Below are 12,562 nucleotides of genomic sequence, written 5' to 3' on the forward strand. Positions count from 1 at the left end.
CAGTACAGTAGCCACTAGTACCCACATGTGGCTGTTGACATTGAAATGAATTTAAATGACATAAAATTTAAAATCAAGCTCTTTAGTTACACTAACCACATTTCAAATGCTCAACTGTTCCATGTGGCTAATGACTATCATATTGGACAGCACAGATATATAACACAGGCACCATCACAAAGTTCTGTTGAAAAGAAACTTCTAGAGAACTGTGCTAATGAAATTACCTTTTCATTCTGAAGACATCATAAAAATCTAACAGCAAAAGAATGTGTAGATAAAATTCAACGGCACTGGGATCACACAAGAATAAATTTAAGATTAGAAGTCAAGGTTCTGGTCAGGACAAGTGGCAATGGAAGGCATAGTCTGTTATTATGCTGTTATTTTGGTACTCCCTTTTGTCCTTTTCATAAGATTCTTTGTAGTTCATCTTTATTTAAGAGGTTCTAATATAAATATTGGTCCCATACAAGACAAGTATCTCACAGAGACCATCATTACTAATGAAAGAACTTGAGACAAAAAAAGCCATTTTAGGTAAATACAACAACCATAAAAAGTAGTTTAGGATGAGAGAAATCTGGATCATTATCTATAGAAAAAAAAAAAACTCCATCCCTATAACAAAGATATTCAAAGTTTCTTCTGTCACAGAAAGTTATTACAATTAGTTTGTTTTATGTTTTTACTTGGGAAATTGTTTCATATATCCCCACCCTATTTCAAAAAAGATTAAGCACATTAAATAAATTTATGTTGGAAGATAAAGGGTTTAGAAAAAGTTATATTCCAATAGCATTTAGACAAAGATACTAAGTCCACCCCAGACCCTTTACCCCAAGTCATTGTCAAGACAAAGGGTGGGGGCTGCTAGATAAGTAAAACAGCCAAATTCATCCATGATCAGAAAAATTAGTAACATGAAAAACCTGGGCAGCAATAGAAGGAAATTAACTTAGGTGTATTTTTTATAGCCTGCTCCATAATTTCATGTATATTAAAGAATTAAACATAAAACACACTAAATACAAGCATAATTACTGAAAATACTAAGAAGCTGATAGAAAAACACACTCAGAAGATAATGAGAAGGCAAGCTGGACAAACCAGGTCAAGTACTGAGCTGTAAGCAGGAAATCAGACAAACCAAATTAACACTCTATAAGGTGTGGAAACCAGGAGCTAGACTTGATCTTCTAGCCAAGTGATTTTCAAACTGGTTTGATGTTGGGAACCGCCCTGCCTGGATCCAGAAGCTGTAACCAGGACATGGCTGAGGCTGAGTGAAGGACCTTCAGACCATAAGCCACTAAGGAGACAAAGCTTATCTCCCTGGCAGGGGCACCACTTCTGCTCCTTTTACTTCACCCTACCTGGCCCCCCATGCCTGATTGGTTTAGCCAGTGCCAGGTAAGATTCCCCAACGGGGGAATGACCTAAGACAGGCACGGTCACAGGGAGGCCCCAGGGAAGGACTTGGGGGGCTGTAGCAAAAGAGGGTGATGGACCCTAGCCCCTTGGTTTTGACATAGCCAGAGTCCTCATTCTGTCTACAAAAAGTCTCCTAATCTCTTGGCCGTCCTACTTCCCCTGCCTGCCTTAAACCTGAAACAATGCGTTAAGCCTGAAACAAAGCTGGTGGTGGGTGTCCCCCTGTGCTGGAAAGGGCGGGTTCCTCAGGGCATCAGACCTAAGAAAGAATATGTGAAATCCTGTGAAACCTGCTTTGTTTAGAATGCTCTCAAATGATGAGGGTCCAAGCAGGAAGTTAAGTTTGTTCCCCCAAAGTTTTGTAGCCCTTTAGCTAACAGACCCTGAGAATAAGCCCTCCTACTTCTTTGTATGCTATCTGTCATTTGATCTTTACTGCCAGACCATGATTAATGAGCTTTACCTGTATTCCTGTGCAAAATGAACCCAATAAAAGCCCATTGAGGAAAAGGCTCTTGGCCCTTCTCCTTTGAGGGATCAGCCACGTTTCCTCCCCAAGCAGATCACATCTTGGTAGACTTATTCTCATCCCTGTAGGGAGAGCCCCTCCTCCCCCAGTTTGAGAAACAGGGTTCCATATAAGTTAATTCAGGAAAGGCTGTGGGTATAAGAGCAAGGGCATGTGACTGTATGCATGCATGTGCTTATGTGTCCAGTGTTGCTGTGTTTCATATATAGTCAGATTCTACTGTAAGATTTTATCTGAACTTCTTCAAACCTTTGACTGTTGATAGTAGAAAGCACTGGAAAACATAGATGAATAAAACAGTCTCTACTTTCAAGCTGCTTATGAATTCCATTGTCTGTGATTCACAGTTTTATAAATGCCACATTCAATTCCTGTAACAAACAGTCCCTACTGTGACCATGCCATGTTCCTGTATCCTAAAATTACCCTAGAATATCACAGCCCCACAAATATTTCCTCTGGTTCTAGTTACCTCCTTTATATTGTAATCTGCCTCTGAGGACTTTATCCTGTCTGTTATTCATTCATTTCTGTTTTTAAGTGTCTTGCTAGAAACTGCACTGGCATTCTACAGGCATGTTAGATCTAAGTGCTGTTCTCCATCTATTTTACTCCCTTTCAGAACATTCCTCTCCAACTTCATCCCTAAAAACCTATTTTCTGTAAAGAGGCATGGAACACATGCAATGCAGAACACCCCTACACTGGAGCCCTCAGTACACGCAGACTCTGTTCATGCAAGTAACAATTAACTACCGAACATATTCTGAATGTAACGCCTCAAAAACACAGTACCTTTTAATTAAGGTATTTGTACCCTTACACCAGTGAGTAAATTCTCATTTGACAGTGGGGACAGATGAATATAAAAACACTAGTTGTCATGTTTTTGTTGGTTTGCTTCACTTTAAAAATAAATCCCACAACACCCTCCAAACTGAACTAAAGTCATTCAAGTGATTCCTAACTATACCTAAGTGCTAAGCTGAGGCTAAATGAAAGGCAGCCAAGACTTTGATCAATTAAAGTGTATTTTTAAATTCTGCAATGCTGTCTATTAGTCATATTAATTTTCTATTACTTCCAATCAAAATCAAGCACCTATGAATCAGAAACACTGTGCTATAGTCGTAACTCTACAAGTACTTGTATTCTTGAGCAAGTCATGAATGATCAGCATCATTTTGTACATTTGTAGATGGAGAAGGCTACAGTAAATATTTCTCATTTCATAGAAAACTATAATTACAGACAATAACTGACATTTTCACTGATAAATACACAACTATACTTTTATTTTTGGGTTTCAGGATACTTTCAAAGTGTCTCAAACAAACTTTAAACAAAGGTTAGAACAAAAACTTACACTTTCTGTTGTGTATTGATAGAGCCTGTTTCAAATCTATTGTTGCTCTTCCTAATAAAGCATCTGCTTTCAAAGTGTGATGACTCCAAACACGAAATTCCAATGTGGTCTGTGGGGTCACATTTCTGTAGGGGTGAAATTATAACAAAAATATAGAACAATATACCATTATTCTAACTGCTAATTCCTATTGGTTTATTTACTTCATTTATTTTTTAAAGCCATGATTCAGTTTATCTGAGGAAAAATGTTGTATATACAGTAAAGTATTTGAGTCATTACGATTCTAATAGATAGGTAAGAATTTTTGTAGTTAGTGAACCAAAACACCAGCAATACATCAATGATATGAGATTTCATAATACTTATTTCCATTTGAAAAAACTTTGAAAGCTTTAAGACAATTGATGGCATTGATTATAATACACAAATTTATAACACTACATTTCAGAAATACCAAAATTCAGGATAATTGATTTTCTGTCCTATTTATTTTTATAAGACAGGAAGAGAAAATACAGCTACCTGGAAATAATTTACTTTATAAAGCAAAAGCAAGGATTATTATGCCTCCTCTGTCAAGGAAATGAAATTGACATTTTTTTTATACTCTTAAATCAGGGGTGTCAAACTCATTTTCACTGGGGGCCACATCAGCCTCATGGTTGCCTTCAAGGGGCTGAATGTAATTTCAACTCCTCAACAGTTAAGGAGTAGTTACATTTATACAGTCCTTAAATTATTTCAGCTCTTTGATGGCAACTGTGAGGCTGATGCAGCCCCTGGTGAAAATGAGTTTGACACCCCTGATTTAAATGGTCTGTTCATTATGGAAAATGGCAGTCATTACTATGAAGTTTTCCTACAAAATAATAATTTTAAAGAATTACAAGCAGCATACTTCCTTTTGAAGATTTTTCTTTCTTTTTATGAAGTACTTACACGGTTAGCTGTTCATCCCATTTTGGATTAGAAGAACTATTGGATTTTCCTGTTTTCTTAATTTCTCCATCTACAACTACTTCTGTATATATTGCTGTTCCAAACCAGTTCTTTTTTCTTTTTAGTTTGGCACTAGAAACTAACAGAAACATGATTATCATGAGTGAATATATGAAGCCAGAAAGCAGTATAATAAATCAATAAAAATTAAACTGTGCAGCTTTTGCAACTGAAACTCTTTTCATTAAAAAAATGAAAATAAAACACTATTACAAAATATAATGCCCGAGAACCATTTGAAATAAAATTCAAAAACATTTTTGATTCCCTGGCTTGTGTGGCTCTGTGGATTGAGTGCCAGCCTACGAAACAAAGGATGCCAGTTCAATTCCCAGGCAGGGTACATGCCTGGTTGCTGACCAGATCCCCATTAGGGGACTCACACAAGAGGCAACCACACACTGATGTTTCCTTTCTCTCTTTCTTCCCACTTCCCCTCTCCAATGGTAAATTTAAAAAATCTTTAAAAAAAGAACCCATTTTTAATTAAAATAAAGAAAATAAAAATGTGTTACTGGAATATAATTCACATACCAAATAGTTCACTCGTTTGAACTGTACAATTCAATGGTGCCTGTGCAACCACACAATTGATTTTTAAAAATAGTCACTGCCCACAAAAGACACCCCATATCATTAACAGTCACCTCCCTCTTTCCTTCCAATACCTCTCAATTCCCCCTATCCCAATTGTAGGGAACTACAGTTGACCCTTCAACAATACAAGTTTAAATTTGGACATGTCTACTTATCCGTAGTTTTTTTTTTCAATAAACACATAAAGTACTATAAATATATGTTCTCTCCCTTGTGATTTTCTTAACTTTCTTCTCTCTAGATTACTACTGTAGAAATACAGTATATAATACAAATGACATGCAAAATATGTGTTAAAAAACTGTAATAAGTAGGGTTCTGGTCTATAGTTGGCTATGAGTAGTTAAGTTTTGGGGGAGTCAAAAGCTATACTTAGATTTTCAACTATGCAGATGATCAGTGCTAACAATCCTCAAATTACTCAAGGATTAACTGTAGTAACCTTTTTTCGTATTTTCTTCTTTTTTCTGTTTTTCTTTAATTTGTTTTTTCTTTTTATTATTCAAATACACCTGTCTCTATTTCCCCCTGACTACTACTCCCAACCCAGCCATCACTACCTCTCACCATCAATCCTACCCCTCCTTGGCTTTGTCCATGTTTCCCTTATACATGTTCCTGAAAACCCTTCCCCCTTTCCCTCTCATTATCTCCTCCCACCTACCCCTCTCATTACTGTCAATTTGCTCTTAATTTCAGTGTCTCTGGTTATACTTTGCTTGCTTATTTGTTTTGCTGAGTAGCTTCCACTTATAGTGAGATCACATGGTACTTATATTTCACCACCTGGCTTACTTAATTTAGCATAATGCTTTCCAGACCCATCCATGCTCTCATAAAGGGTAAGAGCTCCTTCTACCTTTCTACTACATAATATTCCATCATGTAAATGTACCACAATTTTTGATCCACTAATTTACTAATGTGCTCTTAGGCTGCTTCCAGCACTTGGCTATTGTAAATTGTGCTGCTATGAACACTGGGATGCACAGGTTCTTCTGAATTGGTGTTTCTGGATTCTTAAGAGTTTAGTCCTAGCAGTGAAATTGCTGGGTCAAAAGGCAGTACCATCTCAGTTTTCTGAAGAAATTACATACCGTTTTCCACAGTGGCTGCCCCAGTCTGCATTCCCACCAACAGTGTACTAGGGTTCCCTTTTCTCCACAATCTCACCAGCACTTGTTTGTTGATTTGGTTACGATGGCCATTCTAACTGGTGTGAAGTGGTATCTCATTGTGGTTTTAATTTGCATCTCCCTGATGACTAGTGATGCTGAGCATCCTTTCATATGTCTCAGGACCCTCTGTATGCCCTCCTAGAAGTGTCTGTTCCAGTGCTTTGGCCATTTTGAAATTGGACTGTTTGCCTTCCCGGAGTAGAGGCATGTGAGTTCATCATGTATTTTGGAGATCAAACCCTTATCCGAGGTATCATTGGCAAATATGTTTTCCCATACAGTTGGTTCTTTTTTCATTCTACTGATGTCTTCTTTAGCCATGAGGAGCTTTTAATTTAGATGACGTCCCATTTGTTTATTCATTTCTTTATACTCTTTGCTCCAGGGGACATACTGGTGAAACTATTGCTGCATGGATATCTGAGACTTTCCTACCTATATTCTCCTTAAGACATTTATGGTGTCACACTGATTACTGCTTTGAGTTTGTCAGCTATTATCAGTGTCTTCAGGCTTTCTGCTTCTTCATTCAATTTTGGAAGATCATACTTTTCTAGAAAATTGTCCATTTCACCTAGGTTTTCAAATTTCTTGTCACATATTCTTCATAGTAATTTCTTACAATTCTTTGTATTTCTAGGTTAGCAGCTGTAATCTCTCCTATTTCATTTCTGATTTTGATTATTTGGGTCCTCTCTCTTTTTGTTCTGATGAGCCCACTTAAATGTTTGTCAATTTTGTTTATCTTTTCAAAGAAGCAGCTCCTGGATTCATTGATCCTCAGAATTGTTCTTTTAGTCTCTATGTCATTTGATTCTGCTCTGATCTTGGTTACTTCTTTCCTTCTACTTGCTCTGGGATGGCTTTGTTGTTGTTGCTTAAGTTCTTGTAGATGTAGGGTTAGGTTGTTTGTTTGAAATGTTTCTATCTTTTATAGGTGGGCCTGTGTAGCTATGAACTTGCCTCTCAGCATTGCCTTTGATGTGTCCCATAGGTTTTGGACCATTGTTCCTTTTCATTTGTTTCTAGAACGTTTTTAATTTCTTCCTTGACCTCATTGTTTACCATTCAAAGTTAAATAACAAGTTATTCAGTCTCCACATATTTAAGTGTTTTTTAATTTTTTTCTTTGAGGTTGGTTTCTTGTTTCAGGCCTTTGTGGTCTGAGACAATGCCTATTACAATATCAATATTCTTGAATCTATTGAGGCTTGTTTTTTGTCCCATCATGTGGTCTATCTTTGAAAGTGTTCCATGTGCTTTTGAAAACAATGTGTATTTTGCTCCTTTGCGATGAAAGGTTTGATATATACAGTTGAGTTCATTTGATCTAGGGCATTATTCAATGCTGCAATATCCTTGTGGATATATTGTTCAGAAGATGTATTCATTGTTAACAGTGGGGTGTTAAAATCTCCTAATGTAAGTGCATTGCTGTCTACATCTTTCTTGAAGTCCTTCAAGAATTTCTTTATATATCTGGGTGTTCCTATGTTGGGTGCATATATGTTAACAATGTTTACGTATTGACAGATTCTTCCCTTGGGTATTATGAAGTGTCCTTTTGGGTCTCTTTTTATGGGCCTTCTTTTAAAGTCTATTTTGTCTGATGTAAGTACTGCTACTGTGGCTTTTGTTTCCTGTCCATCTACATGGAATATTTGTTTCCACCCCTTCACTTCAGTCTGTATAGGTCTTTTGTTCTGAAGTGGGTCCTTTGTGGTCAGCCTATGTGTAAATCATGTTTTCTTATCCACTCAGCTATTCAGTATCTTTTGATTAGAATATTTGATCCATTTTCATTTAAGGTTATTATTGACAGGTATTTATTCATCACCATTTTACTGCCTTTGTACCTGTATTCCTCTCTCTCTCTCTCACATTTTTCCTCCCTTTTCTTAAAGCAGTCCCTTTAGCATTTCTTGCAGTGCTAGTTTGTTGAAGGTGTATTCTTTCATTCTCCTTTTGTCTGGGAATCTCCTTAGTTCACCTTCAGTTTTAATTGAGAGCTTTGGTGGATAGCATACTCTTGGTTGGAGGCCTTTGTTTTTTTTCATTACTTGTAGCATTTCTTGCCATTCTCTTCTGGCTTATAATGTTTCTGTTGAGAAGTCAATTGCTAGTCTTACTGTGGCTCCCTTGTATGTTACTTCCTGTTTCTCCCTTGCTGCCTTTAAGATTCTTTCTGTCTTGGAATTTTGCCATATTAATTATGATGTGCCTTTTTGGTTCCTCTTCATTGAGACGCTCTGTTTCCTGGATTTGTGTGACTTTTTCTCTCATCAAATTAGGGAAGTTTTCCATCATTACTTTTTCAAACAGGTTTTCTATCCCTTGCTCCTCCTCTTCTTCTGGTATCCCTATTATATAGATACTATTACATTTCATATTGTCTTGCAGTTCCCTTAACCCTTCTTTGCTCTTTTTATGTCTTTTTTCCTTATCTTGCTTTTTCTGGGAGATTTTTGTCTTCCTTGTCCTCTGGCTTGCTAATTCAATCCTCTGCTTCATTAGCCTGTTTGATTCCTTCTACTGTGTTCTTCAATTCAGAAACTGTATTCTTTATTTCTTCTTTGCTCTTGTTGATAGTTTCTATTTCCTTTTTCATGTTTTTATAGTTTGCAGTAAATTCCTCACTGTTTCCCTGCAATTTTTGGTAGTTCTCAGTGAGCTCATTCAGCTTCCTTTATAACCTTTGTTTGAAGTTAATATCTGATAGTTGACTTACCTCTATTTCGTTCAGTATTTTTTCTGAGGATTCCTCATTTCCTTTCGTTTTAGGTTTGTCTTCCTATTGTTTGTGAGACTCTTCTTGTTTGTTTCTGCTTCTTAAATTGATCTGTTTTGACTCCTTGAGTTTGCAGTGTGAAATTCTATTGTAGGAGACCTGTGAGATTCAGTGGTGCAGTCTCTTTACTCTTCTGAACTTGATGGTCTTGGGATGCCACTTATGTTGGCATGTAAGTGGATTTTGATTGTTGTTGGGTCATTTTTTGGTGGGTCCTTCCTTCCAGCTCATTGACTGAGGGTCACTCCACCCACCACATATTGTATGTTGTTGTGCAGGTGCTGCCAGAACAAAACCACCAAGCTTGGGGAACAAACCCACATTCACAAAAATATCCCCTCCCCCAATAATCTCAGTATCAACTGAAAATGAACCAGTATTAATAAGAGTGTAAAGAGATAAGATTATTATAAGATAGGAGAGAAATAAACTATAGTATAAATTCTAGTGACTTAATATGCACAATCCTGCTGGACAAGAAATGAATGTTAAAAAACTATTCAGGAAAGAAAATATTACTAATCATGGAGAAGATCATAACTGGCTTCATCTTGGTAGCCTCTAGTATTTACCATTGCTTTTTCTTTCTAGGTCTGCCTCTGGTGATGTCAGATGTTGACCCCATTAGACCTTAGGCAAGCTGCCGAGACTGTCAGGGATATACTGTCTTTGGCTGTCTCCTTCAGTCGTTCAACTAGTCATCTGCACTCAGCAGTCAGGCATAAGTCCGACATGGAGGGGCACAATCCCCCCTGGGATTGGGACTATCATTTTCCCTCAGGGTGCTGCTGCCTGGAAGGGAGTAGTCTACTGAAGCACAATGCCTGCTGCTGTATGGGGAATGACTCAGCACTGGGGTCCCAGTGTCTCTCAGCTCTCTCCCCAAAACTTCTATCCTCAATCTTTCCTCAGGCATCTCTATTCCACTCTGCCCCACCTTTTCCAAAGCCCTGGGTAAGTGGCAGCAAATGAAAATTTGTGCGTTGGCCCTTTAAACGGCCCTTTGTGTCTCCAGCCCTCCATCTCTGGCAGAGAGCAACCCTACCGCTTTTCACTGTCCATTGACATCCATGTACTTTTTGGGCTCTGGTGCTCTAGGCCAGGGATCCCAGCTTACAGTTTAGACCCCATTCTTCTCAGGGTGATCCAGCTGGCCACTTAACTATCCCTATGGCACCACCACCTGTGGGCATCCAGCTAGTCCTCAGGAGTGTCCACCACACTCCTTACCAATTAGTGCTAAAGCTGACTATTCTATCTGTCCAAGGTTATAAAACTTCTCTCTCGCTATTGTTCAGTTGTTTGTTCTGAGTGATTTCTCCACAATATAGTTGTAATTCCAGATTTAACCTTTCTTTTAATAATTGTTCTAGTTTCAATTACAGTTGACACACAATATTATATTAGTTTCAGGTGTATGACATAGTAATTACATATTTATATAATTTACAAAGTGATCACCCATCCAAACCATACAGACTTATTACAATATTATTGACTATATTCCCTATATACTATATTCTACATCACCAGGAATATTTTTATAACTAGCAATTTGCACATCTTAATCCCTTCCCCCTTTTCACCCAGTCTCTAATGATCCTGCCTTCTGTCAACAATCAAAATGTTCTCTGTATCTATGAGTTTGTTTCTATTTTGCTTGTTCATTTGTTTTAAAGATTCCATATATCAGTGAAATCACATGGCTTTTGTCTTTCTCTGATCCATTGTACTTAGTATGATACTCTCTAGAACCATTCATGTTATTTCAGATGGCAAGATTCCTTTTTATAGCTGAGTCTTATTCCATTGTATATATGTACAACCACTGGACACTTCGATTGTTTCCATATCTTGGCTATTGTAAATGCTTCAATAAACATAGAAGTGCATATATCTTTTTTAATTAGTTTTTGGATTTCTTCTGATAAGTACCCTGAAGTGCACTTGCTGGGTCCTTCTTTGTCTGTTATAACTGTTTTAAAGTGGGTCTCCTGTAAGCAGTATATGTGTGTGTCTTGTCTTCTTATCCATTCAGCCACCCCATGTCTTTTGACTGAAGCATTTACTCTATTTACATTTAAAGTAATTATTGATTGGTATGTCGTTATTACCATTTTATTATTGATATTCCTGTTCTTCTTCCCTCTCCTCCTCCTCTGACGTTACTGGTTTGGAGGTGGTGATCTTCTTCAGCTTTTTCTTATTTGGGAAGCTATCTATTTCTCCTTCGATTCTAAATGATAGCTTTCCCAGGAAGAGAAATCTTGGTTATAAGCCCTTGCTTTTTATCACTTTGACAGTCCTGTGCCAATTCCTTCTGGCTTGCAAAGTTTCTCTTGAGAAATCAGCTGCCAGTCTATAGGAACTGTTTCTCCTGCTGCTTTTAAGATTCTATGTCTTTAACCTTTGCCATTTTAATTATGATGTGTTTTGCTGTGGGCCTCTTTAGGTTCATCTCATTTGAGACTCCCTGTACTCCCTGGACATGTATGTTTATTTCCTTTACCAGGTTAGGGAAGTTTTCAGGCATTATTTCTTCAAATAGGTTCTCAATCCCTTACTCTCTCTTTTTGTTCTCATACCCCTATGATGCAAATGTTGTTATACTTGGTGTTGTCCCAGAGGTTCCTTGAACTATCCTCATTTTTTTAGATTCTTTTTTTCACTGTTCTGATTGGGTGTTTTCTGCCATCTTGATATCAGCACAGAGCAAGGATTTGTGTTTTGCTTTGTAAGACAAAAGCATATTCTAGCTCTTCACTGAAAACTAGAAACTACTAACCTCATGATAATGAATGCCGTGGGCATTATACAGCATCTGCTTCTCACAGTACCTGACTCCCACCCTCGTGAGGCAATCTTATTTTTAATAGTCTAGGTACAGAGCTTATTATACACACTATTCCACACCCTGCACTTTCACTCAACAATTCTATCTTAGAACTTAGCTCCTACTACTACACATATTCATTTCATTAATTTCATTGTCTACCTAGAATTCCACTGCTAGTCTTTTGCTATTACAAACTCTGTGTGTATATACACATTTATATATAATTTATAAATATATTTATATAATATTAAAAACTCTATATACACATATATAACATATATTACAAACTTTATATATACATTACTTGAAGAAAATTACCATGCAGATACTTATATTGTTCATACACAAATATAAACAATACTTAATTATATAAATTATACATTGTAAGTATGAAAATGATACTTTATAAATTATAAACTACTGTTTATACAAATAATATCAATATTTGCAAAAAAATTTCTAGAAGTAAAATTGCTGGCATAATGACCACTCCTCCTTGAATCATGTATTCCAACTAACAAGAATGAATGATCTGAAGTCCCTAGTTAAAACCAAGACTCTTTCATGGTCTTGTAAATGCTGTTCCCTCTTCCTCTAACCCTCCCTGCTGCCATTCTAATTGGATATGAGTTCCTGTTATTCCTGCAGGAATTCAAGTGTTACCCTCTGTGAATCTTTCTCTTACACATTCTGTACACTAATAGGCCACCTGCAATCCCAAGCAGACCTAAGACACCTTCCTCTAGGTTCTCACTGCATCCAGTTAATGATCACTCTGCACAGTAACTGTCCACACAAAATAAACCTGTCCCACCACTATATATTCCTGGAG

At 37.1% G+C, this 12,562-nt stretch overlaps 1 protein-coding gene across 9 annotated transcripts in view; it reads right to left on the reverse strand.

The window, feature by feature from the left end:
• WWP1 (WW domain containing E3 ubiquitin protein ligase 1) overlaps positions 1 to 12,562 on the reverse strand; it is a 142,349-nt gene that overhangs the window by 77,023 nt on the left and 52,764 nt on the right. For 8 of the 9 annotated variants that reach the window (XM_037050197.1, XM_037050194.1, XM_037050193.1 and 5 more), the window contains 2 exons: positions 4,272 to 4,410; positions 3,330 to 3,454 (listed from right to left, as the gene is read on the reverse strand). In XM_037050197.1, coding sequence (XP_036906092.1) covers positions 3,330 to 3,454; positions 4,272 to 4,410 — 264 coding nt within the window. Of the gene's footprint in view, positions 1 to 3,329; positions 3,455 to 4,271; positions 4,411 to 12,562 lie in introns of those variants that run through there. The other variant, XM_037050200.1, reaches the window with a different exon arrangement.

The sequence above is a fragment of the Sturnira hondurensis genome, unplaced genomic scaffold (genome assembly GCF_014824575.4).
Source record: "Sturnira hondurensis isolate 20B ecotype Veracruz unplaced genomic scaffold, ASM1482457v3 Scaffold0006571, whole genome shotgun sequence".
Taxonomy (NCBI): Eukaryota; Metazoa; Chordata; class Mammalia; order Chiroptera; family Phyllostomidae; genus Sturnira; species Sturnira hondurensis.